This window comes from Chiloscyllium plagiosum, unplaced genomic scaffold (genome assembly GCF_037043375.1).
Source record: "Chiloscyllium plagiosum isolate Xiang-an unplaced genomic scaffold, Cpla_swu_hap1 HiC_scaffold_17, whole genome shotgun sequence".
In the NCBI taxonomy this organism is placed as follows: domain Eukaryota; kingdom Metazoa; phylum Chordata; class Chondrichthyes; order Orectolobiformes; family Hemiscylliidae; genus Chiloscyllium; species Chiloscyllium plagiosum.
Genome location: NW_028270155.1, coordinates 19994841 through 20022558, shown reverse-complemented (window position 1 = coordinate 20022558; position 27718 = coordinate 19994841). Strand labels below are relative to the sequence as shown.

General features: G+C 39.5%; 1 protein-coding gene and 1 long non-coding RNA gene across 2 annotated transcripts in view; one reads left to right on the top strand and one right to left on the bottom strand.

Annotated features, from left to right (window-relative positions):
* Window positions 1-2076: 2076 nt before the first annotated feature.
* On the bottom strand, window positions 2077-7624 carry foxf1 (forkhead box F1). Its single transcript, XM_043706618.2, has 2 exons — window positions 6338-7624; window positions 2077-3926 (listed from the first exon to the last, which is right to left on the bottom strand). Exons 1-2 carry the CDS (start codon window positions 7317-7319, stop codon window positions 3766-3768), a joined length of 1143 nt encoding a protein of 380 aa, XP_043562553.1. The 5' UTR covers window positions 7320-7624; the 3' UTR covers window positions 2077-3765.
* A 215-nt stretch (window positions 7625-7839) lies between these two features.
* The window catches only part of LOC148147288 (uncharacterized), a 25039-nt gene continuing 5160 nt past the window's right edge, over window positions 7840-27718 (top strand). The window contains exon 1 of the long non-coding RNA XR_015759917.1: window positions 7840-8702. This is a non-coding gene — a long non-coding RNA (uncharacterized LOC148147288). The remainder of the gene's footprint in view (window positions 8703-27718) is intronic.

Sequence of the window (27718 nt, the reverse complement as noted above, 5' to 3'; positions counted from 1 at the left end):
TGAATGACCTCCTTCAAAATTGTAACAATTTTGTGATTAAGTGAACTAGAATAACCAGCTAATCTGATTTTGCTTGCAGGCAGAATAGTGGTTTGGAAACCCGTGAGCCTTCTCCTCTATTTCAAGTATTGTATTGTGGTGGGTAACATTCAATTAGGCACTCTGTCATCCAGGATATATCTTTTGTCAATGTCCGTGAATACGAGAATATCAGCTTAAATTTTATACTGAAATCTTTAAGTGAGACTTAAAGTTAGGACCTTCTTTTTCAGAATCAACAACCTAGCAACTCAGCAGGCCAACCCTCATGATAAAGTAAGATTTCAATCCCTATTGTGTATATGTGAGATGTGTTTAAAATGTTGTGGTTCTAAGAAATCCACTTCCTACTATAGTTGTACTAGGGTTACGATTTTCAATATAAGTTAAAGTAGGTACTTATCCAGCACTGCAAGATCTCAGAATCAAAGTTAATAATTTATTCTAATTTTGGATACTGAAATATATATCTCTACACATATATTTCAGAATAAACGTAGCATTCATTACATCATCTGGACATTGTCTGGGAGGAATTACTGAAGTAAACAATGCAAGGATGTTAAAATGCTGTGTCGAATTTAAATAACTGTGTTCCCAAATGCATCTTTGCTAATAGTGTATCTGCTCATATGTATCTCTTGCTCATTAAGTATCATGAGCTCCGCTATCCAATTGGACTCTAGTTAGGGCAACTGATTTGATACAGTGTAGTTGCCGCTGAATGGAAACTCTAACAAGAATGTCAAATACCACTGTATTTTCTGTAAAGTCTTATGGAACTGTTTTGGACCTTTCTACTTATATTTAATTTATGAATAAAGTATATTTTTGCAAACAAAAATGATTTAACGCAGTGTAGATAGACTGGAACAAATCTTACAAACTTCTAGATTAATCTACAAGGATTTTCCGCTCTTGCACTGGTCTTCCCCCGTCATTGTTCATTCATCTGCAAGGCTATAGAGAAAGTTCGGGAGAGTGAATAATTGGATAATACATGCGAAAGAGAGGGTCGATGGGGCAAACAATTCCCTTTTCCGTTGTATGATTCTATGATACAAATGGAGTTGGCAGAAATTGCAATTGGCCAACTCAGGGAGTTCTCATCCATCGGGCCCCTGTTTGTGCCTCAGGTATCACATTCTGCTTTAAATTTTAGTAAACAGACAGGAAGCTGGAAGAACACAGCAAGTCAGGAAGCATCAGGAGGTGCAGAAGTCGACGTTTCGGATGTATAACTCTTCTTCGGGACTCGAAATGTTAGTCAAACTTTGGAGTAGTCCATTAACCGCAAATCACATAAATCATCGCAGACCCCATGAAAAATAAAAGCAGACCTCTGAACAGCAGAGAAGCATTCAGAATCATTCTAATTCTCGTTGATTTTCCAACTGAGTACGTGTTACTATTTCGCAGTTCGAATCGCTTGATCCTCAATCCGCCCCACCTCTGATGGCTGTGTTTTCGGCAAATTAAACTCTGGATCACCGTCCCTGCACATCCCTCTCCCCTCTTCCATTAAAAGGCGCATCAAAACCCACCTCTTTGATCAAACTATTTGTCTTTCTTCTTTGATGCACTGTCGATTTTTATTTTCTGTTTGTTTGATGACCTTTTAAGAAATAAATTAGGCTCCGTTAGAACTTTAAAGGCGCTGCATGTACGCAAATGTGCTGGGACGTGTTGAAATCGTGGCAGGCGCTATCAAAATGCAAGTCTTAGCGTTATTTCTTCTGGCTGCGTGAAGCTTTGATTTTGGACAATGAATTGGGGATTCTGAGCTCGGTTATTTAAAACCAGTAAAGAGGGACCGCGCGATGGCGCTACAAGAGAATATATTTTCCCTGATCCTCCCACAGGGTCTCCGGTTCCTCTATCACACGACCCTCCACAGCTCACTCCCAGCGCCCAAGTGTGCGCCCAAATCAACAGGGAGATTGATCAACTTTAATAATTTGCATTTTTATGTGTTGTTGGCCAGGTTTGTGAACGTTCCATCCCCCCACCCCCAAAAATGTTGTCTCTCAGCTGTAAACCATTTTAGAGTTTTTAATGTCCACATATACAGATTACATGTCTGTTCACACGAGATACACAATTGCACGGACATAAATGTAGATGTATATATAGAGAGAGATTGGAGTGTGATTTCAGCAACTTAGAACAAATGATGAGTTCACGTGTGAATTTAACGATCTATTTACATCAGCAAAACTGTCCATGGTTTTTTTTAAAAAAGTATTCAATACTTTTTAAAAAATCAAGCTCCATAACAAAAAAAGTTGCAATGGAATGTCTACGTGAAATCTGCGCTGTCAAGGAATAAGAGGAAATAATGTGCAGAAAGTAGGAGGAATAATAGAGAACTCGCATCGAAATGGAAGTGGGCATAATAAGTACAATAACTTTAATAGAATGACATCCACATCCTTTGGGAAAAATATACTTAAATGGCACGACACTCTTAAAAGTAAAACATATAAATTATACCTACGTGAACGTCTTGGTATGCACTTGCTTTAGTAGTTATAATTCTGTGATAACCTCATTAATAATGCAACAATTGCATTCCACTGACCACAATTTTCACAAAAATAACACTGGGACATGCCTTTTGGGGATGTGACTGTCAGCGGTATTTTGCCTCCATTTTGCATAAAAACAGAATTTCAGAAACAGTCTGAACCAGAGTTTTGTTCTGTCAGTTTGTTTCCTTGTATTTGAAATAGTTCTTTTTAAAAAAAAACTTTAATCCGGGTTTGTTTTCAAATTCGGATCTTTCTGCTTGCTAACGTCTGGGGTTTTGTTTGGTTAAAAATTGCATTTGGGGGTCGCTGTTTATTTGCACTACAATTACAGAATTAAATAACACTGATAATCCGAGAGGAACAGGCTTTCAAATAAATTACACCACAGGTCTGAAATGTCAACTTTGAAACTTCGCAGTTTCAGTTATCCAGAACCTCAGGAGTAATGCGACCTGCGGTGGGTCTGCACGATTAAACCTCTCCGCCTATAAACCAGACTACACATTCCAGGCCTAAAACTGCAGGCCGTGTTGTTTCTTTTTTTTATTATTATTTTTACTGAAACGTACAATATCATGTAGACTTCATACACAGATTAACAGAGCATTTCATTTTGGTCATCTACAAAAAGGTACAAACCACCTCGTCTATAAATCCACATGAATTACATTTGTATACAGTGCATAAGATTACGTTAAAAGTCAGGTGTCAAAATACCGATTTTTTTTGAAAATCTTTCCCAATGCCAAGAGACATTAAATTATGTATTTTTTCAATACATATTCAAATTTTAAAAAGGTTAGGATGACTTTGTTTTTTTTTTAAAATGCATGTTAAGGCTTGGTTTACATTATATGAAAAAACTACAGGAATGGCAAATATTGCCATCACACTGCACCACTGACTTATTTTACAATACTGATCAGTTTCAGAGGCTATGCGGTGTTTTTTTTATGATGGGTAGCTAAAAATTAGAATAAATAGGAACTATTAGATTGAGCTTCGCTGAAAGTGCCTTCACAAATGGTATTTTTCTCTCTCTAGTAATAAGTCTGGATCCGCTTATTGTATTAAATAAGGATCCAAAACAATGTTTCTATGGGCAGGAACGCACCGCTGCTGCGAACTATCGCAGTGCAAGACCGGGGGTGGTGGGGTTAGGGAGAGCATATTCCACTGGTTTTTCTAGATAGGATCACATTACACACGGTTTAATATCTTGGTAAGTCACTTGCTGGTGATAGTAAGATCCATTAGTTGATGGATGCATTGAAGGGGACGTCATGGCGTTGAAAGAGAAGACGAATTCTTTCCTATCACACATGCTGGGAGACTGCGAGTGATATCGCGGAATTCCTGTTAAAGAAAATGGGAAGAGAAAAAAAAACATACCGAGATGAAGAAATGTCATTCAAGAGAATATGTTTAAACATCAAACATTTAAAAGGGCCGCCTAGTAATATATTGTTTTCAGGCCAGATGTGAAGAATAAAATTAATAAAAGTTCCCGATGGTTAACGAATCATCAGAATCCTTTCCAATACTGTGAAAATCACACTTTTTAATTGATATCAGTAATTCAAATAATAGATTCACCTAAAGGATTGATTATAATGTGTCTATCAGAGACCAATAAATGCTACCATAAGTCACCACCTAATAATGTATCATTTTTTTCTTTAAATCAATGTTTATAAATTGGATGCAATGAATCAGTTGTCATTGTTAAACAATCCATTCACCAATATTTAACTTATCCAAGCACAAAGTGCCATTCAGGGATCATTTGATATTATAACTTTGTCTCATCAAGCCATCTCATGTTTTATATTAAGATTAGAGGATACATCTCTCTCTCTCTCTTTCTTTCTGATAGTTTCAAAGGCTGCTCAAGTAAAACTGCCGACCGGTCAATTGAATTTCTCCGGCCTGATTTTTTTTTCAAACCTTGCAATGAAAGATGCTCACCATGATTTTTGCGGCGAGGCTGACTCACGACATTGCGATTAGTTGTTAACTAAAGTCCAGGTTTTGCAAGTTCTCATGGTCACACATTTAAACACCGCGTCAAAGCTATTTCGCTTCATCTCAAAATGAAATTCCTCCACGTGGTCTAGTATTTTGAAATTTGTCACGGTCAAAAAACTTAGCGGTCACATAAATGAATTGTTTCCATTGTCTTGACAAGTTGCTACTGGCCGCCTGCTCCAGTTTTCTCGGTCTATATACTTTCACAGTGCAATATAGCTGCACCAATTAAACCGAGTCTGTTCGGAAAGCTCAAGTACCATATTTACTGCTATTGCAGGATGAGCTAACATTTCACAAAGGAAATGCTTCCACAGGGGAAAATATGATTTGCGGATTTACTTTACGCCATCAGTTCGTGGCTGCTTTGATTCACAAAGTAGACCTGGGCTTAAAGTTGGCGTACATTTAAAATGAGAATCTGTTTCTGTCACATGGGGACATAATGTAACTGCAGTTACTGGTACACAAGCGTTAACTCGATGTCTGTCAGAGTGGCAGAAAGATCGACCAGGTCAAACCGTTTGTGGTTAGACTTTTAAAGCTGCTCCTATTATGGACCCATTTGATTCTTTTTTTGTAACGCGGAATATTTGCTACCCGGTCCATTTTTACACATTAAGTATCCCAGAGAAGATGTCCAGGAACTGGAATATCTTTCTCATATCTTTCTCGGGATAATTGGGAATGGGAATCTGGGCTACTGGAGAGTTACTATTCCACCCCCACACTGCAGATTCACACAGTTAATCGGGCTCCTGGCCGAGTTGCTCTGAGGCTGAACTGCACGCTATGAATCCCCAATAGACGGTCTCTGCGGCAGGGAGTCGGCCCTTTTGCATTCTGATGTTGTTATTGCCGTCGAGTTGGCACCACAGCAAGTACTGTCCCCGCGGGGATGGCATCGAGATGTTTTCTTTGACCACATTTTGGAATTTGTTGGAAAAACAAAGTCCGGTATATTCTTTTTAGTTTGTTATAATTGTAGCCCAGTAACCAATTACGTGCGCGGAAGCGAAAACGACTTACTTCCTTAACTTAATGACACTTCTGAAACTCTCCTCCAAGACAACAGCTCTAAATCCAGTCTCTATCAAATTCCTAATGAATCTTACTGGTGTATAGCTTCTTAACACTTTATACAGAGGCAAAGTGCATGAAAAGCACTATTTTTCTCTCTTTAATAGTTTCTCTTTCAAATAAAATGAGCAGTGACCAAATTAAATTTAAGCAGCAAGTCTTGGTTTTAGAATTGCTCTCACTCCAAAAGTAAGATCACTTTCTTTGGAATGACTGCATTAGAAGTGAAGCTCCGTCAAAGAATTACTTGAAACCTTATCTAACCCTTTGTTTTCATTAAACCGCTTGAGCACCAAGTGGTTTCTTTAACTTATCCCTGTTTTTGTTGCTTCCTGTAGCGATGTTTACTTTAGCCCAAATGACTGGCCACCAGCTCCAATACAATAAAAGGGAGGGGGGAACCCAAAAAATGCTTGTGAAATTATGGGCTTCACATCGAGATTGACTCATCCAAATAGCATGGAGCAGAATTAAGTTCAACCACACTATTGTGTCTACTGTATTCTACGTACATTCTTTTAAAATCAGATTAAAATTAATTACGATATTAGTTTATCATTTGGCAGAATGTTGCTGCTCTGTAGTTTCTATGTATAGTAACTCCCGCGATTTAAGAGCATTTTTTTGGTAATGGCTATCAGTAATACATGACTCTGTACCTTGTATATCGGTCGCATTGTGGCTATTTTGGTGTAAATAGGGCTGGTCTAGGGAATGTGCTTGCAGGTTTGCAGTTAGATTCGCCGACGGGTTGCACGGTGATAGAGACTGCTGTTTGATGTAAGGAGCCCCGTTGTTGAGTGCAGAGGCTGAGGGTGCCCACGCCGAAGCGGTGGATGTGTACATGGAGTGAGGCTCCATCACCCCGCCGCCGGTCAGCAAGGGAGAGGCGGACACCGAGCTGTCGGCGTGATTGGGGTAGTCTCCCACAGAAGAGCCCGTACAACTTCCCATATAGTGCCCGTTGTTGGTCGACAGGTGAGAGACCGAGTGTCCTGGTAAAGCCATTCCATCAACGTTGTTGGGCAGATGTCCATTCATCATGCTGATGCTACTATCTAGCGAAAGCCCATTTGGAGCACAGGAGATGGGCGCTCTAGAGCCCTGGAAGTTGTAGGTCTCTGGGATGTGGTTGAAGCCCAATCCGTTCATCATGCTGTACATGGGCTTGAGCGCTTGGCACTTCCGACGAAAGCCCCTGGGTCTGCGTCTGAAGGAACCTTCCTCGAACATGAACTCGCTGGCCGGGTCAATGGTCCAGTAGTGGCCTTTGCCGGGTCTGCCCAGGCCTTTGGGCAGTTTGATGAAGCACTCGTTCAGGGAAAGGTTGTGACGCACCGAGTTCTTCCAGCCCTGGTAGGAGCCCCGGAAGAAAGGGAAGCGGCTCTGCAGGAACTGGTAGATCTCGCTGAGGGTCAGCCGCTTGGTAGGGGCGCTTTGAATGGCCATAACAATCAAAGCTATGTAGGAGTACGGCGGCTTCTCGGGGCGTCGGATGCCAGCGTTTGTTTTCTTGGTTTTGGTGGTGGAGATGGCTGATTCCATCACAGAGGTCTGATTGTTGACTTTCTCGGGAGCTGCAGACATGGGACTGCTCTGGGCCGTGCTGTGAGCCGGCGGCTGCTGGATCTCGGCCGTCATGAAGGAACTAATGTCGCCGGGCACTTTAACACCGAAAACTCGCCGGCACTAAACCTCTTTTGTTATAGTCCTTTGATTCAACTCCGCCGTTTCTTCAATATTTCCTCCCCCCCCCTCCAAAAAAAGAAGTTTCAAAATAAAACTCTTTCTGTTGTTGTTGCTGTAGAGTGAATTAGAAAAAAACCGGATCTTTCCCCCACCCACCACCAAAAATAACACACACACAGTCAGCCGAACGCAGTTGAACTGGGGAGGGAGCCTCGGCGCAGTTATTTCTTCCACTCTGTTACTTTTTGCCTTGGTCGCCTGGACAGGGAGCAACTTTCCATCGCAGTTGTTCTGGGATCTGCCACGCCAAACAGATCGCGTTTACTTATCTCTTGTCATCAGCGTCTCGAATCTCTCGACTGTCAAGACGTAAGGAACAAGGAACTCCCCGCCCAGACCCCCCTCCCACCTCGGTCAGGACTGGTGGGCTGTGAAAGCTCCTCAACACCCGCCTTCATTAGCGATTTGATGTGGTGTCTGTCTTTCTCTACGTAGTTCAAACCAGCTGTAATGGGTGGGGGCGGTGGGGGAATCTTTATGCAGATAGACGTATATATCTCCGCACACACACACACACGAATATTAAATACAGTTAGTTCATTTAAAAGGGAACTTGAGTAAATATAAATGTTAAACCATGAACGCCATTCTAAGCCACAAAAAGAGCCACAAAACTGACCTAGAATTATTTCAAAAATACGTATGTTATTTGAAAGAATCAATCATTGCAAAAGTGTTTCCGTGAGGAACGTTGATTTCAGGTTGGCGAAAATGAAGCGAAGGTGCAGAACTGGTGGTCTGATGAGGCTTGTCTTATTTAAAGACACAAAACTAAATATCATAACAGGGCAGGATAGTGGACTTTAAGAATCAGTTTATATATATATATTGAGAAATCGGTGATAATAAATTTCGATTAGGTTTTCTGCTATTTAGAATGTGGATCAGATACACATTCCACCCCTTGTTTGAAAACTGATGTTTAATAGACAGGAACATGTACAGGATGTTTATACAAAAACAATGTAAACATCTGCAATCTGCTCCTTTAAAGAAATTTCAGTGAAATCCCATTTAATACTTTCTTTTCTGTTACTTATAAAATGTTCTTTGTAGCCTCACGCCTGACTGTTTAGATATTCTCTTTATATATGTATACATAAATAAGTCACTGCAAGCTGAATTGTGCCCAGTTTCTGGCCCTGCACAGACTTTGCCACACACACTCCGAGAGAGAGAGAGAGGGAAAAGCAGCGACGTGAACCAGCAGCCTCGGCGCCTGGCATCGTTTGCAATAACGTGTCGTATCTTTTTTTTAAAAAAACACTCTCCAAGGTAAGAGACATCAGAAATATCTCCGCACTTCTTCCACATAGTGTGAAAGATTTTAGTGTGATTAGAAGCCAAGGGTGAGAAAGACTTGCTTTCAATCGGCGTCCTGGTTTTAGAAAGTGCCACTCTTACTGCTGGTTGCCTTAGTTCAAAAAGATGAACTACAAAAGCAAATATATGCGACACGACCAGACGGCGCCTGTAACCCTAATTTCCCCCCCTCTCTTTCTCTGGTAAGATCACAAAATTGTTCAAAAAGTAATATATCTATATAACGCCAGATTTCTAATAAGGCTGGGATTATGTTGAGAAAATGTTGTTTAATACCGATAAAATTTAACTCTTAGGAGGACTACACTTTTGTAAATCAAATCTTGATGCAAATTCTGATCTTCAAGGGAATTTGCATCTAATTTCCCCCGAGAGTTAACTTCAAATTAAATGTGTTGCACCTTAGAGATTCTGTAAGCGACTGGCTCTCTTTTTGCAGCGATAAGTAAGATTTACCGAATAGTATGAGGTTTAATATTATTTACTACACGAAACATACTTTCCAAAATAGCGCGACCGTCAAGAAGCCGCCAATTGACTTGTATCAGCGATTTTCAGCAAATGTGTTATATTCCTCGTCAATGCGCCGACCTATTCAGAGTTGTCCCATCAACACTGAACATTTTCTGTGGGTCCGAGTTGTGTTTCTCGCAAGAGCAGAATCACATCACAATATTAAAACAAAGTCATGGTTTACAAGATCACATCCTTAATGTAATCTGGCAGCAGAGAGCTAATTCGTTTTATTTCAAACGATGGAAATCGGGAGTATACTGGACTTACCGACTTAAGCGATAGTGTCTCCTAGCTTTGGCAAAAAAACACAATATTGGTCATAGCAAAAGGAAAGCAAAACTCAAAAAGAAAATGAAACGCAAAAGCTCACAATATTGCAAGGAAGATTTGGTGCAGTGTAACTATAAAATGAGACTTGGAGATGTTTTTGTTTTTAGACACACTGGCAAGTAGGGTAAAAGCAAAACTATGAAATTTTTTGAGTTCCTCTTTAAACCTTAGTGAGAGTTCGGAAGCCGATCTGTGTGTTCCAATGGATAAGACAAATTGGAAAGTTATAAATACATGCTACATTCAAATGACACGTTTGCCTAAACAGTTTAGAGATTCTTTTGTTAATGCTTGAGGTTGATTATTGAACGGACTTTTGTCAAGTTGTCTTCCGATCTATTATACTTCCATTATTTAAATTCCTTGTTTTGATTGTCTGAACATCAACGCCTTTTTGTAATAATGTGTTGAATTGCTGTTCTTTGATGATATTCACACACTTCATTCATATGCATAGACACTTTGACCATCAGCAGAACTGTTAGAAAATGTTTATTTCGAGTAAGTAAAGCAAATATCCAGACAAGAGAAAAACGCGTAGGATTTGTTTGCGCACATCAATGTTAAAATATATTGCGATCTCATGCATGTAGTTCCAATCATATATAATTTAAACACAAAATATACGACAGTTCAGTACTTTATCGAAGTACCAAAGAAGATTTCAGCCTTTGTGGATTGAACGGAAAGTTCATATTGGAATGTACAGTTTGATTTGCGTGGATTGAGCCCTATACTTGACAAATTCGACTTTCTGTGACAGGCAATAGTTTTACAAATCCGCTCCACCTTTCCATTTGAAGTACAGAATCGACAAATAAAAAAGCTGTACAATTTATCTGTGGAGAAAAAAAAATGATTTTTAAAGAAAATCTTGAAAACCCATGGTCTGAGATCACAGTTGACGAGTGAACTCGTTTTAACAAAATCTGATTCAAATACCACCATGCTGAACTGACTGTGCAGCATTTCCTCGTGCCCATGACACAAAAGGATCTACTGAGTCAATATTGCAGTTAATACATCGCTTATTGAATTTTAACAATCGGTGTTAGAATATGCATTTTTAAAACATCGTCAAGTATAAAACCAGCTCTTTTGGAAAGTCAGCGTTTTACATTTCCCAACACATCCTCCTGGGCCAATTTGACCAACGCCCCCCCCCCCCCCACCCAACCCGCCTCCCACAACCGCCCATTAAAAAGCAGTTTCCGTTTAAGATCAAATTCGGCACCGACCGAGCCGTGTTGATTATATTCGAGATTGCATGGGAGGTGCAAATAACGTTAATAAAAGGGGTATTATGCTGTACGGAGACCCAGGTTTGGTGATGCTATTGTAAACAGACTGCGTAATCAGTGACCCTGTTAGCCAGGGCCAGGCATTTATCAGCGCTCAGGGGGCTGAGGTAGAGAGAGGTGCCGAGACCACCCACCTCGCTGAAATGAAGGCACGCGTGTGCCCCGTTCCACTCCCTGAGTTTAATTAGCAACCCCCAACCCCACCCCCACAAACACACACACACCGATCACCTTTAACAGCGCGTATTTAAATAGAAAACCCTCCCTAAGTTAGAACTTGAGGAAAGCCGTGGAAATTGATCCCTCAACGTTTACACAAGACAAGGGGGTAGTGACAGGAGTAATTCCATCAACTGTTATAAGTTTCTTACCCCCCACCCCTACAAGGTGGTGACAGAGTAATGTAGTGTCTTCTTAATGAAGGCACGAGGACGGTTCATGAGCAGCATATACAGTATATCCACAGGCACACACATACAAAACTTGCAAATGCCACCTCGAAAGAGGGACCCAGGATTTGGAACTTGAGTTGGCCTTATCCCCCTCCCCGCTTTTCGCCATATGTTTTGAGCCATACAATTGCCCATCATTATATTCAGTTGATAAGCCCGAAACCATGAGAAACATTGAAATGAAGGAGGCACGTGAAGCAAAAGGATAAGGCAGGACCCGTGCATTTTGCCAATTCGTGTGACTATCAAAACAAAAGGGGGTCATTTTTTATAAAGTTGAGAGTGTGGTGCCGGTGCGGTGCTCTCGACTCTGATCTCCAGCATCTGCAGTCCTCACTTTCTATTCATTTTGTACAAGGTCGTTATTTTGATGTACATTGTTGTAAATGATTCTACAAAACACAGAAAAGCTAGTGGTAAACGTATTTTTCTGGCTGCTTTATTGGGGATTACTGTTAGTAATTGCTTATTTTAGTCATGTACTATCTAAGCAGGAACACGGCTGGCAACCTGGCTCCAGCGAACCATGCATTAGGCTGGAAAGGCTTAATGGCGCATGATGTTCTCTTAAATGGACTTTATGGGATGGGAGAGATTAGGGTACCGGCTGACGTGGAGGAAATGCTTTCCCAGTTTAGCCGTGTTTTCTGTTGCTGAAGTAGAATCAGGGGTGTGTTGACAGGGGAGCAAACGTACTGACGTGTTAATACAATTTAAGTTTGTGCGGCAACCACAACTGACGGGGTCTCGTTGCTGAACTTTAAATGTCAAATACACTTGAAATGCCCGGAAGAAGTATGCCACATAATTGAAGGTGGAGTGAGGCGACGCCCTAAGATCTATCTCATGTTGTAAATTATAATCTCGAATAGAGCAGGGGCACAATATTTGCAATAACCATACAAATAGCAGATGCGTGCCAAGAGTTACTTAAACAAGGTACAGCAAGCATTTGAAATAAAACGGATTGAAATGGATAAAATACATTGACTGGGTGATAGGTGCATTTGCTACTCCACCTTGTTGTAAGAACGGGTATCTCATTATATACATGTTAGCTGCTCTAGAATTTAAGCTTCTTCACATGGGCTTCTCTTGAACATTCTTGAGCTCCACAGTCCCTATTTTGTGACTCCTGAACATGTCACATGATTTAATTAACAAGGAGGCTTGGTCGAACCCTGTACTGTGTAAAGGAGATGGAGTTCAGCAGAGCGTTCACACTATTTTACGATTTGGAGGTGTTGGACTGGGGTGTACAAAGTTAAAAATCACGCAACACCAGGTTCTAGTTTTGCTATAAACCTTTGCTATGAATTCTGTGTCTTACGATCTTAGACTTCACAACTACCTGAAGAAGGAGCAGCGCTCTGAAAGCTAGTGCTTCCAAATAAACCGGTTGGACTATAACCTGGTGTTGTGTGACTTTTAACTTTGTACGCTATTTTCCAGTCACTAACAACAAAAGCCCCGGCTATAACGTCTTGGCTCAGAAAATCAAAATTACTTTTGTGGCGTCCCTCGATCGACTTATTCCGGCTGGCTCTTCAGTCAAAGGGACAGATTTTCCATGACGTGATTGCACAAAATATGTGACAACTCTGTAGTTGAGGGAATTTACAGCCTCTTCCACAGTTTTATGATCTGAACTTGTACCGCCAGCATTAAACAAAAAGTACAATTCGAGTCTGCTTTAACACAAACATTGGCACGTCAGTCAACTGACAAAATATGTAATTACTGGCAGTTTTTCTATCAGAATTCCAAACTGTAAGAAGGAAAGCCAGTTAAAGCCCATACAACAGTATCAGTCTTGACTCTGAAACTCAAGTATTAGGAATCGCGTGTTGACAACCTCCAAGTAATAAAATGCAGGAATACGTCCAAGTATATACGTGTTATTATAAAGGAAACGAATAGGTTGCGTGATTATGATTGTAAGACATGTTCAGCCCATTTGTCCCTTTACCTGCTCAAAGGCATTGCGATTTTTGAATGAAAATTTCAATGGGTTTCATGCGTCTGCGCCAATATGCCGAGCGGCGATTAGCTTTCCTCATTGACTCTGAGCTTATTGCATTAAAGGTACCATGAATCTATCCATATCTCTCGGGCAGACCAAAGTCTGGTAAAACTAACCTGAAACTACTCTTTACCTGGAAAGGGACACTAGCTTTTATCGCAATCACTGTCAATAAATAACAAACCAAGCTTTTAGAATACAATTCCACAAAATAGGATTTATGTTAATAGAGATTTTTCTCCATGGATGTTTCAAGATAAAAAAAATGTTTTTTTAAAAAAAATCCAAGTTGATGCATGTAGGGTAAGATTATCCTGGGCATAATTCAGTCAAATATTTTATCATCGCTGTCGCTGTCTTTCTAATTGTATTTTTAATTGCCTATTTAATTAAGAGGGTGGGGGTGGGGTAATTGGTTTCATTATTCTCATGCGAAATAGAGTATGAATCCAAATTTGAATCTCCATACACAATATCCTTAATAAAAGCATCGAGGAACTAAAATTCGTTCGCCTATGTTTTGGCCAATGAAATAGCTATCTGACCGGATTTGGTTTTTGACTGTTTACAGAGACTCTGTGCACAACGAGCTTGCTTTCCGATTAGATAGATTACTTTCACTATACATTCTGCTTAAAACGAAACATCTCGATCGCTAACGCTCTAATTTATTAGGCACCCTCTGCAAGATTTCCAACTATGTTTAAGATCATTGAATTTTTTTTCGTGCTTCGCACAACTAGACTTGGAAAGGACCAGACTTGGTGTGTTGGAGTGGTGATAAACAAGTTTAATCTTCCTCGACTCAAACCTCACGGCAGGGGAAGGCTGTATTGGTGTTTTATTGTAGACAGTGACTTACGTAATTCTCACAAATGCAGGCATTTAACGGACGCGCCTATCTCAGCCAGAACCAGCAAAGCATATGTATTGTCTTGTAAAATGACCAAGACGCTACAGACAAAAAAAATGTTAGTTTGTTTACACAGGATTATGAAGGATCTTTGGCATCTATATTGTGGGCATTAGCCATTCTCCGCAGTAGCCAATTTCACATTTTTTTCCCTACTCTTTACCAAAAGAAGTTCCTTCTGAATCCCCTATTGGATTTTTTTGGCTATTATCTTATCTTGATGGCCTTCAGTTCCGCTCTTCCCCGCAAAATTCAAAATATTACGCAGGGTTTTCGAAAAATACCAATAAATCCATCTGCAGAGACTTGGTGCAAGCAAATATGTGTCTCTAAATAGAACACCCCAGTTTAGCCCCGATTGACTGTCAACTCAAACCAAGTCACTTTCAATGTTTACCCCAACGTGGCAATATAATTTTGACTTTCGTGAATTAGTGGCTACTCCTATTTCCAATCCAGTTTAAATTAGTATCAAAATGCACTATCTTTGCCCATTTTTCAAACTGTCACTTTTATCAGCTCAGGTCAATTCGAGATAATGATTTCCAGATCTACTCCTGTTGGAGTGACTTTTTGAGAAGAGATTGACCCATTAAAAATGCATGCGGGTGGGAAAATAGTGATGCTAAAGTTGTAAATGTCAATTGTTTACAGAGTGCATTGTTTTAAGGGAGCATGGTGTTGAGGATGATAGTTATTGTGTTCGGAAATTGCAGTTCCTCCAATAAAGCACTAGAGGTCTTTCTTCGAGGTTCTTCATTGATTGAAAGCAGCGCTGAACACTGAAGGACATGGCCGACTTGACCTGAAATAAACACACGTGATAAGGGACTATCACTGTCAAGAGACTAGAATTTAAAAAATACATATTTGCTGTTGTTTCAATGTGGTCGTTTAGCGAACTTTGGCCAGTTTAAGCGTCAGTTACATCCACACTCAATGGAGATACCAACAAAATAATGTCAACATTAAGAAAGTAAGCAAAAATACATGTTTTTTTGTGTGTGTGTCAATGATCTTACAAGAGAGTAAATACATCCGGAGAAAAAAATACAACAGTCCCACCTAGCACACAACATATATCTCATAGGCTAGGACTCTACTCGTTGGAATTTAGAAAAATGAGAGGTGATCTCATTAAACACATCTGATTCTAAAGGGCCTTGACGGGGTAAATGCTAAGAGGATGTTTCCCCTCACGGCAGAATCTCACACCAGAGGGCATAGCTTCAGAATTAAGGGGCAACACTTTAAGTCTGAGATGAGGATGAATTTCTTCTCTCATAGGTTTATGACTCTTTGGAATTCCTTGTCACAGAGAGCTGCAGGGCAGAGTCCTCCTGTATATTTAAAACTGAGAGGTCAGTAGGAGAAATCAAGGATTGTGGAAAATGGGTAGGAAAGTGAGGAGTGTTAGATCAGCCATGATCCTATTGAATGGCAGAGCAGGATCGAGGGGCTGAACGACCTCCTCCTGTTATCTTATGGTATTATAGTAGCTATTGAATGTTCCATCCCATAGTATGAGCAAAACGTTTTGAAGAAGTCACACTCAGCTCAAAACGTTAACTCTGTTTCTCTCTCCACAGATACTGCCAGACCTGCTGAGCATTTTCAGCAATTTCAGTTTTCATTTCAGATTTCTCGAATTTATTTATGTGCAAAGATTACTCAGTCGTTTTCTTTTAAGGAGCGCCAGAAGAAAATTGAAACAGATTCTGAAAATATTAAAAGATATAGCAGATCGGTCAAAATTGTTTGAAAGGATGGTTCATTTGAAGTGGATGGACGGAAGTAAAGAATAGGGTTGGAGAAATACGTGTGTTACCATTAACGAGAAAATGGGAGATTTGTATCTGAGAAAGAGATGACCGAGTATATAGCCATCCGATGATAGGATCGACCTGACAGCGAATTCCAAATAATTATTACTCTTCATTCTTGCAGAATAGCTGCAACTTATCGTCAATTTCCACACTAGAACAGACGGTAATACATGCACACCAGTTTTTAAATGGAAAATCATTTGTATAGGCTCATGCCAAGGCAGTTTCGAAGTTTTGGATTAGTAGCACGAAGCAGGTGATTGAACAGTTGAGTGAGAACCGAAAAATTACATTCTTCTCAATTTCTAGGTTGCTCTTTCTCGCATTAGAGATACCTTTAGGAAGGCTTGTTGCTTTAGAAAACGTTTCATCGTCTCAATGAGAAAGCTCTGGTTAAATGTCCAGAACTCATCATGGTATAAGTGATGATTGTACTCAATTTGTTATATGTCAGTCATGTACAACGTCGTCCTGTCTTGTTCGATTTGCCACATAGACAGTTTCTTTTGCATCGGTGCGGAAAATGACAGTAGAGAAACGCATGAAAAATCACATGGATTTGCTGTCAGAATTTAACAAAAGCTATGTGGTGTATCAGATCAATCGGAACAAATACTTCTTGGAAACAAATATTTTAAAATATGATGATGCAAAATTTGTTGTCACGTTTAATCTCCTGAAATCTTAGATGTAATTTAAGATGGATTATACATCATAAGTGAATTGTAATTTCGGATCATTGACTTGTATCTATGTTGGCCCGAGAGCACCAAAAGGACACATGTACACTGAGTTCAGCAAAGTTTTGAAACTTGGTATGGCACAGCAGAAACAAAATAATCATTAGGCGTTTCCGCTTCGGGGTTCAACTTATTTCGTTTACAAACAATTTCTTTGAAATGTATTAGTGTAGGTTTTAAGAATTTAATGTGTTGACTTTTAAAGAAAACGTTTTTCCGTGCTTTGGATTTCGTGATTCAATTAGTTATATTATGACTTGGCACATTGTCTTCATTCGCTAGGAAATCCTGATTTAGATTTTTACAACTTAATTTAATATCATTAAATTAGGTCGACATTAGATTAAGAATAAAAATGCTACAATTTCAATTCCTCAGCCGTTGATCACATGATTCTTATAAGGTTGCAATTTAGTTATTCTGAGAATAGATACAATGCAATTCACAGCAATTTTCGTTGTGTTATATTCAAGAGCAGACAATTCGGTGTTGAATTAATACAAAATTGTATTTTTCATTTATTGGTAGTACATGGAAACTAAAGGTAATATTTGCTGTCTTTTGCTTGATACTCAAATAACGAAAAATGTAAATGCTGCGTGAAATATATATCTATCATTGTATTTTGTCTGCTAAAGCGTTTATATTTTTATTAATATCGTTGTTAACCTCGGATTGCTATTTTAATTACAAATGACCAAACTGGCAATATTTATTTATTCATGAATTGATACGTTATGCCTCTTGCAGGCTTATTTTGTTTCTATGTTAAATAAGGAATTGCGGTAGATTGTCACTTATGATTTATCCTTCCCAAGGATTGCTATAGTGTTGTCTCCTTCCCCTGTGCGTGTTGTACAGTATCCTTCCCAGTGATGTGCTAAGGTGCTGTATCCTTTCCAGTGATGTGTTAAAATGCTGTATAGCATACTTTCTAGTGTTATGTTATAGTGCTGTATCTTCCCCAGTGATATGTTACAGTGTTTATCCTTTACAGTGATGTGGTACAGTACTGTATCCTTCCCAGTGATACGTTACGGTATTGTAGCCTTCTCAGTGATGTCATACACTGCTGTTCCAAAATAATTCTAGACAGTTCAAGCCAATTTATGCTGGTCAGAAGCCATAAGTTTGGATTTCTAGTAACGTGGGTTCAATTGCTTCCACGAATAATTGCTTATTCGTCTTATCATTGTTGACTAGTGAAATCTCTTTAGAAACACTATGGGTTGATAAGTGGAATCAGTAATGTAAAATTGTTGTTAAGTTTACTGCTATCCCGCCCTTTCCCATTGGAAGTGATTGCACGATATGAGCGAACGATACAAACCCTTAGTGTTCCAGGCTACTTTATGTTGATCAATATGTGGCAAAAAAAATCACGCTTCAACGGGGACTTTTTGAAAAAAGAGCATAACGATGTTATTATACAGAGCTGACTCTGTACTCCAAATCGGCCAACATTTTCCACGAGGGTTCTTAAGTGTGCGGCAACTGCATCTCTTCATGTAAATGACCAAGATGACAGATTATGATTTGCTGTCACAAGCTGGAACCAAACTACTCCAATCACTGGTGCATGCAACTTTATTTTTCAAAATTAATGCATTCTCTAAGTCTAACTATAGAACTGACTCATTTATCAATTTGGGGAATACCAAGTCCACCACACAAAACAAAATGCAAGCTATATTTAAACATCAACGCCTGAAGAGTGCCATTGTTTGCCCACCAACCAGTGGACACATTCCAGTCAACATTAGATTCCCTACTGTGTGGTAACAGGCATTTGGCCCAACAAGTCCAAGAGTAACCCATCTCGACCTATTTCCCTCTGACTAATGCATCTAACACAATGGGCAATTTAGCACTGCCAATTCACCTGACCTGCACATGTTTGGACTGGGAGGAAACCGGAGAACCCGGAGGGAACTCCACACAGACAGCCCCCCGAACCCGTGTCCCTAGCGCTGTGAGGCAGCAGTACTAATCACTGAACCACCGTGCCGACTCTCATGGGATACAATATTACTCGCGTGGACAGCGTACAGTTGTAATAATTCGTATTCATTTTAATAATTTCAAGCGAGCAAACTTGATCATCAAATGATTTGGCGATCCCCATCTTACAGAAAATTAATTATTTCTAGGCCCGCACAAACAGGCAATTTACTACTCTCAGGGGTTCAATAAAATTGAAAAATAAATCAAGCGACATCCCAATTTTAATGTTCACAGTTTCATGGAGACTTTGGGATACGATGATGTTTGCAACTATAATTCGGGATTCTAACCTACACCACTCCTTCTGGATGAGAAATTCTGCTTTACTCGTGCTGTTCGCATACAATCTAATCAGCAAAATGCTCATGTTCTAAGTTGTTTGAAGAAAGCGTTTTCCAACCAGCAGAAGAAAAACAAACGTGACTGATGCATTCTGCTTCCTGCACGCTGCACGAAAACAGACCACAATCTGGATTTAACCTTCTCATGTATGGGGCGACATTCGCCAACCACATCCCCAAAGCTCACACAGCACAGTTGAGTTACTTTTTTAAAGAAGACATATTTCGTCTTTACAATCTGTTGTGTTCAGTGGAACTCGACTTTGCCTTCTCAGGGCACTGTTTGTTTAGAGAGAGATGGCTGAGAGCGGCTCAGAAATTGGGGGTTCAGTGGGTTTAACAAAAACTTCATTATTTCATGACTCACATTGCAGAAAGCTAAATAAGCCAATCATTCTCTCGATGGGTGGTATCTGTGCAACTCACTGCAGCTACTCTTAAGTTCACGCTTTGATAAATCGATGCTATAGTCACAAAGAACATAAATCATATAACACACATTCGATTAATCATGGTCAAAGTTGCCACAGCTAGTGATTCGGCTCAGTTTCAATTTCTGCATTTGTTGAACTGAACGTTTCTCCAGAATGGAGGACAAGACGGTTTGTGAGTGACGGAGGTATTATGCCGAGACATGTTTTTCACTCCTCCATGCATTTGTATTTTGTTCTCCAACACGGCATACTTCAAAAGACATGTGTTGTCAACTAAAATCCGCATAGTTTATAATGTACAAATAGTAATCCTTCTTACCCCGAATGCAGTCTCAAGTCTTATTTAAAAAAAAGCCACATCAAAATCGATGCAATTACTTTTTATGCCACACAATCGACACGAGCGATTGCAGTTGTTCTGTGTAACATCTGGGAATTTTTTTGCGCCTTCTTTGATTTTTTTTTTGCAAACGCATCCTGAAATCTGATTGACGAAGTATAATATTTATCACTGTCAGATTGCTCCACCGTTCAAACCCACCATGAAAACCGACATCGAAACCATTGCAATTTAGACTTGAATAAAGTTAAACACAATTAGCCTGTAGTGTTGAATCACAGAAGTCTGGAATGAGTTTGAATTTCAACCTTTCGATGGAAAAGGTATTCTGTTGATGACAATGTCTCGTCGTGAACCATTAATCAGTCTTTTCACAAAGTAAAAAGAACATTCAAAACGACCATTCACTTTATCTAAGTCTTTTGATTTAGTTGCATGCAATTGCTGATTACTTTGTGGTGTCCCCTGTGCTGACTCCAGTGACACTTCATCCCCCAGAAAAAAATTGCAAGGGTTAATGCTAATGATGAGATGACAGACAAAAGTTGTACCAAAAAGAAATGCTTGCATTTATATAGTGTCCTTTGCAACCATTTCCAAACATTCTATACAGCCAGTGAAATACATCTGAAGTTTATTCACTGATGAAAAAACAGTTTTCATATAGAAAGGTTCCACAAACAGGAATGTGATATTCACCAGATTTTTTTTGTGATAGGGATTGAGAAGTAAAGATTTTCCTCGATACTAAGGCGTATCTCCAATGTCTGTCCTCAAATAGTGTCATGAAATATTTTATATTAACCTAACCTCTTAGCTATCTGAGCTTTCAGTGTTTCATTTCATCTGAAAGATAGTATCATCAACAATATTTTGTTTAGTTAAAGCATCTTACATGCATTCATATTTATTAAGATAAGCTTTGATTTTCATAGTTATTCAGGAACAAGTATTTGGAGCTGTCTGCTTGTGTTGCAAAAGTAGGACATTAGCTTTAAACCTATAACAAGTGTCTCTTGTTACCCATCCTCAAAGTATCAATGAAGATGTAAATTGTGTTCTTATTGCCATATATATTATTTCTGGAATGATTCGAATGACTTTCAGAAAAAAAGAGTCATACAGCACAGCAACGGGCCCTTTGGTCCAACTGATCCATGCCAAACATGTTTCCCAAACTAAACTAGTCCAATTTGCCTGTGTTTGGTCCATATCCCTCTAAAACATTCCTATTGATGTACCTGTCCAAACATCTTTTGAATGTTGTAACTGTACCTGCCTCTACCACTTCCTCTGACAGTTCATTCCATATACACTATGACTCTATAAGAGACTTTTAGTATTCACCTACACTTTTAAAAAGAGTCTAGTGACCTGTACTTATTACTGATTTCTATTTGCTTTGCAGAAGGTGATGGTAAGCTGCTTTCTTGAACTAGAACACTCCTTGTTATGTTGCAATACCCACAGTGCTACTAGGAAGGAGTTCCAAGATTTTGATTGCAGTGAAAATTAAAGAACAGTGACACAGGTCCAAGTCAGGGTGTTGCATGAGTTGGTGTGGAACTTGTAAATGATTACACCTGCATCTGCTGCCCTTCTCCTTCTAGTAGATGTCAATGGTTTGGAAGGTGCTGTTGAAGGATATTCTATATTGTTTATTGGAAATAGTACAATCTGCTGCCATTATGTGTCAGTGGTGAAGACAGTGAATGTTGAATATGATAGATGGGATGCCATAAATGGTAGTTCCACCATGAGCTGTCACAGTGCCAATACAGTACACAATAGACCTGAAGTCAGTAACCAACCTGATTCTATGTTGAAATTATGTTAGGTGCTCTTGTGAATATAGTCTCTCAACACCTGGGCCCTTTATGAACTTACCTTCAGCTATATCTGAAAAATTGATAATTTGATGTTTGATCAAATTCCAATCTGATCAAACAATCATTGAATTCTGATCAATTAACACTTGGGCTTTGTTGCTTTAAAATGAACACAAAATGCACAATGCGTTATCAAGTATGGCGGTCCTGTGCTCATGGAACACACCATCATTTGACTTACCATGGGCAAGGTTACAAGAGATATCTTAATGCTTTTGTTTATAAAAAATGTTCCTTATATTTTCAGGAAGATTGCATAATGAATAACTATGGAACTTTCAAACCAAAGCTAATTATGATTCTAGCAATGATGCTACTCAAAATGGGGTATAATGTATAAGGATGTGTAAGTATGTATATTGTATGTGAAAGGTTAGGTTAGCAGCTTTTGGGAGAAGGGGGCAAAGATGGTTGGTGTTGGTGGCATGATAACTACAGATTGGTTTATTAGATATTATTTGGAAGCTTTTCCAGAATCTCCTGCCATAACATATTTTAATGGTAATCATTTGGAGTCTAAATCAATTTGCAAATTTTCTTTTCACTAAATGTTTAGAGTGTTTATTTTATACTGCACCCAGAATTAAAACATGTTTACATTTCTGAGAAGTTGACATTCCAGAGTGTAGTTGTATGGTTGCATACACTTACGCATGTCAGTAAAATATGAGACATGCAATATATTTTAAATCGTGAGACACAAAACTCAAAAGCATTCCAAGTTATTTTGTTTACTAGATATACTACTTGGTATTACTTAATGCTATAGCAATAGTATGATTTGAATTTATACCTTATGATCATTCAGTATATATGCATGATTTATGAAAATCTTCATCCTGTGATATAATCCATTGTCTATATTCCAACTTTTCATGCAATGAACTACAATAATGTGCAAATTTTAAATCCTTACTAGAGGGAAACATTCATATGTCATAGATATACAGCTCTTTCCCTCCACACAAACTGACAGAAGCATCATTAAAACAGCAGCATTACAGTTTTTGTAACTTCTGGAGAAAGGAACCTCTGTAAAAAGTACATACAATGTGGCAAAAGTTAGGTTCCTTCTTTTTGCACAATATCTGTGATAATTTATTATGAGAAAAGGTAACTATGTTTCAATTTTATAAACTTGCCCAGTTTTAGGGAATGTAGTGAAATGTTGATAGGTGATAAGATAATGAAAGTTCAGTGATTTGAAGAACATATCATATCTTAGAGAGTAGTGCAGTATTGGAATGGAACATTAGTCTTTTTGCTACTCTGTCATACTGGTTAACAAACGGATTATTTCCTTCTAAAGCTAAAAAGAATGTTCACAAGATACAAACTGACTAAGCATTGTGATTAGAAAGCCCAAACTAAATAATCTTATTTAGTCTGCAAGAATATGTAAACAATAAACTACAATATGTTTCATTTTAAATTGTCCATTATTTTTATTAAAGTTAAGCCAAGTATTGCAGTCTTTAAATATTTCTCAGATAAGAAGGGCTGAAGAAGGGCTTATGCCCGAAACGTCGATTCTCCTGCTCCTTGGATGCTGCCTCACCTGCTGCGCTTTTCCAGCAACACATTTTTCAGCTCTGATCTCCAGCATCTGCAGTCCTCACTTTCTCCTATATTTCTCAGATAGTTGCCTTGGTAATACCTCAAGGTTTAAATTTCATTCGATGGATCACTTTGTTGAAAACATGTAATGTTATTCCATAACTTTTCAACTGAACTCATTGTTTGATATGAAAAGTGCTTGGAATATTGTTTGTGTTAAATGTGAACATTGAAACAAAATAATATTCAATATGTATCCAGGAGGAACTGCAACAGAAGTAAATTGTATGTGTTGAAATTAATCTTTTCAATAGATTTTGGAAGTAATCAATAAAGTATCTTTTGAATGGGAAAACTGATAAAATTAAGATTTGAATTACTGTACATTAGGAATATACATCTGTCTATCTTCACTTACCAATTTGTAGCATTATGAATTAATAATGTGGAGGAATAATTAACATGGACTGGAAAAGTAAGATAATTGAGAAAAGAGTGAAAAATCAAGAGATGAATGATACATTTTTGGAATTTTAAAATTATGTAGTTTTTCAGATGACAAATGAGAAAAATAAGGAACTTTACATGCTTGAGATTCTGGGAATGAACACATTAGTATAGGCAATAACTCAGTAAGCCCAGGTCAACAAAGGCCAGGTGCAGGGAGATGGAAGAATTGAGAGAACTTGTTGAGAAGCGACGTGAATGGAAAAGATTATGACCATACTCATAAAGCAAATAAAAGTCTCATATACCTCTCGCTGACATGTTGAAGCATATATTACACAACTCCTCAGATATGACTACAGTAATCTGGCCTTGGATAGACAGGGTTTTAAAATTATTAAGGCTGTTCATGGTGAATAAGAAGCTAATGGGGGAAAATAAGTACTGAAAACCAGGTTTATAAGAGTTTGTTAATTTAAAATCAGGGAGGTAATAAGGCCCAAAAATGAACCACACACACTAGAGTTTGAGATCTCTCATGAAAAATCTTGATGTGTAAAGAGGGAAAAAAAATTCCTACTCATGAAAGGAATCGACTATAAGAGGGCTCAGGTTTAAAGTGTTGTTGGTCAGAAAAGAAGCAACTGTGATATAATGAAAAGCTTTTTTCAAACAATCTGTGCTTAGGGTCTAAACCTCATGACCTGCAAATGTGTTGTGGGCAGATTCAATTGAAACATTGGGAAGGGACTTAGATGGCTATTTGAAAACAATGTGTGGGATTACAGGGAGAAGGCAGGAGAATGGCAGTAAGTGAAATGCTAATTTGGAGAACTGGTGCAGACACAATGGATTGAATTACCTTCTCCTGTGCTGTACCAATTCTATGACTCATATACGACACATCCTGATTTAATTCTGCACAATAACGTTTTTACCATTGTTTTCTTTAAAACTACCAGTACCTCAGTCAAATAACATTTACTCAATTAAATTAACTTTTGAGTGTTAAAGGGTTTTACAGATATTCATCCTATAACAGAGATTGATAATATAATCCAGCAGTTAAGAATTTAAAAGGCAATGTGGATAACATTGCTGTTTCTAAAAAGTGAAACAAAATTATGCAAATTAGAATGCATTATTCTGTTGATTTGATGGGTGTAATTTGTTTTTATTTTGCACTGTTGATGCACTGAGTTTCCAGGCTGAGTTACATACAGGGCACATTGCAGTGGATGTCTTGTTTTTTTTTGTTTGATAGTAATCTCAATGTGTCCGCCTTACATGCACACATAGATCCAATTCTTCCAAATGATATGAAAAGGGATTCTGTTTATGTTTATAAATGTCTTACAAATCCAACTGGCTACCTGAGCAATGTTTAAACCTATTTGACTACACTGGACACATTCCCTTCGTAATAATAAACCCACAGGATTTAAGATGTCTTCCGCAACTACACTGGCCCCACCCCCCATCTTTTTCTTCGCTACATTGATGACTGTATCGGCGCTACCTCGTGCTCCCACAAGGAGGTTGAACAGTTCATCCACTACACTAACACCTTCCACCCCGACCTCAAATTCACCTGGACAGTCTCGGACTCCTCCCTCCCCTTCCTAGACCTTTCTGTTTCTATCTCAGGCGACCGAATCAACACGGACATCTACTACAAACCAACCGACTCCCACAGCTACCTGGACTACACCTCCTCCCATCCTGCCCCCTGTAAAAACGCCATCCCATTCTCCCAATTCCTTCGTCTCCGCCGCATCTGCTCCCAGGAGGACCAGTTCAAAATACGTACAACACAGATGGCCTCCTTCTTCAAGGACCGCAATTTTCCCCCCCGACGTGGTCGACGGTGCCCTCCACCGCATCTCCTCCACTTCCCGCTCCTCCGCCCTTGAGCCCCGCCCCTCCAACCGCCACCAGGACAGAACCCCACTGGTCCTCACCTACCACCCCACCAATCTCCATGTACAGCGCATCATCTGCCGTCACTTCCGCCACCTCCAAACAGACCCCAGCACCAAGGATATATTTCCCTCCCCTCCCCTATCAGCTTTCCGTAGAGACCACTCCCTCCGCGACTCCCTTGTCAGATCCACACCCCCCACCGACCCAACCTCCACTCCCGGCACCTTCCCTTGCAACCGCAGGAGGTGCAACACTTGCGCTCACACCTCCCCCCTCACTTCTCTCCAAGGCCCCAAGGGAAACTTCCATATCCGCCACAGATTCACCTGCACCTCCACCCACATCATCTACTGCATCCGCTGCAGCCGGTGTGGCCTCCTCTATATTGGGGAGACAGGCCGCCTACTTGCGGAGCGATTCAGAGAGCACCTCTGGGCCACCCGGACGAACCAACCCAACCAACCTGTGGCACAGCATTTCAACTCCCCCTCCCACTCCACCGAGGATATGCAGGTCATTGGACTCATCCACCGCCAAACCACAACAACCCGACGGTCGGAGGAGGAGCGTCTTATCTTCCGACTGGGAACCCTCCAACCGCAGGGGATGAACTTGGACTTCACCAGTTTCTTCATCCCCCCTCCCCCCACCTTGTCTCAGCCAGATCCCTCCAGCCCGGCACCGCCTTCCTGACCTGCAGTCTTCTTCTTGACCTCTCCGCCTCCATCCTACTCCGACCTATCACCCTCACCTTGACCTCTTTCCACCTATCACATTTCCAACTCCCCTCCTCCAAGTCCCTCCTCCCTACCTTTTATCTTCTCCTGCTGAACACTCTCTGCTCATTCCTGAAGAAGGGCCTGTGCCCGAAACGTCGAATCTCCTGTTCCCTGGATGCTGCCTGACCTGCTGTGCTGTTCCAGCAATAAAGTTTCAACTTAAGATGTCTCACACTGCTTAGCTTGTGAGCACTTGGAAATAAATTATAACTTAACTGCAGAATTAATTTGTCACTTTTGTTTAATTCTAAAGAAAAGATTTCTTATTTTTATCAGAATTTGATAATTTAACTAGACTACTTCCTTTTTTTAATTCTTAAATATCAGTTATTTTTGAAGCTGGGGATTGAAATGGTGGAAAGATTAATTTCTTCTGAGTATGGAGTAAATTGAGTTCTATACAAGATGATAAAATATAATTCTTAAGCATAATGGTAGTTCCACTACTCCTTTTCAACAAAATTATATCAATGGTTACATCAACATAGAAAAAAAATACTTTGTCAGTTACAATAGGATTCAGAATGCATTGATCATGATGAGTTGTATCCTTTTTTATTGAAGTGAAAAAAAGACCAAGGAATATAGTAAATAAAAGCTGGAGTAGGTCCTTCATTCCCTGAAGGCCAATGGAATGAGGGTGTAACTGGGAAGGCCAGAGTTTATTGCCCATTTCTCATTGCCCTTGAACCAACTGGCTCACTAGGCTATTTCAGAAAGCAGTCAAGAGTTACTCAGAGGATGGAGAATCCTTTGAATTTTCTATAGAAGCTCAGTTTTGTAAATGTTTGATTAGCCATAAAAGCATAATTGACAGAGATGGCTCAGTGGGCTGAATGCCTACTCCTGTCCCTATTTTCTCAAGGCTTCTGTTGTAATGTAATTCTAAATGGTCAGGTCAGGTGGTGGAATGGGCAAATGAAACAAATCAATTTGCTATTGTGAACTTGGATAAGTCTAAAAAGCAGATTCAAAATGTACTTTGATGAAAGAAACAACTAATTGAACATCAGATGGGAGACATGTTCATGGTGCTATGTTAATCTGAAAATAAGCAAGTTATTGACCCAAGGTGAAAACAATCTTTGTGGGGATGTGACGGTCTCGTGATATTCTCACTGGACTGTTATTCCAGAGACCCAAGCAATGTTCC

Bases quoted from the DNA above. Each gene is read 5' to 3' on its own strand.
- foxf1 (XM_043706618.2), bottom strand. From the start codon at position 7,319: ATGACGGCCGAGATCCAGCAGCCGCCGGCTCACAGCACGGCCCAGAGC. The intron at 3,927-6,337 runs GTACAGAGTCAT...TTTCTTTAACAG, and splicing joins CAATGCGACCGATATACAAG to GAATTCCGCGATATCACTCG.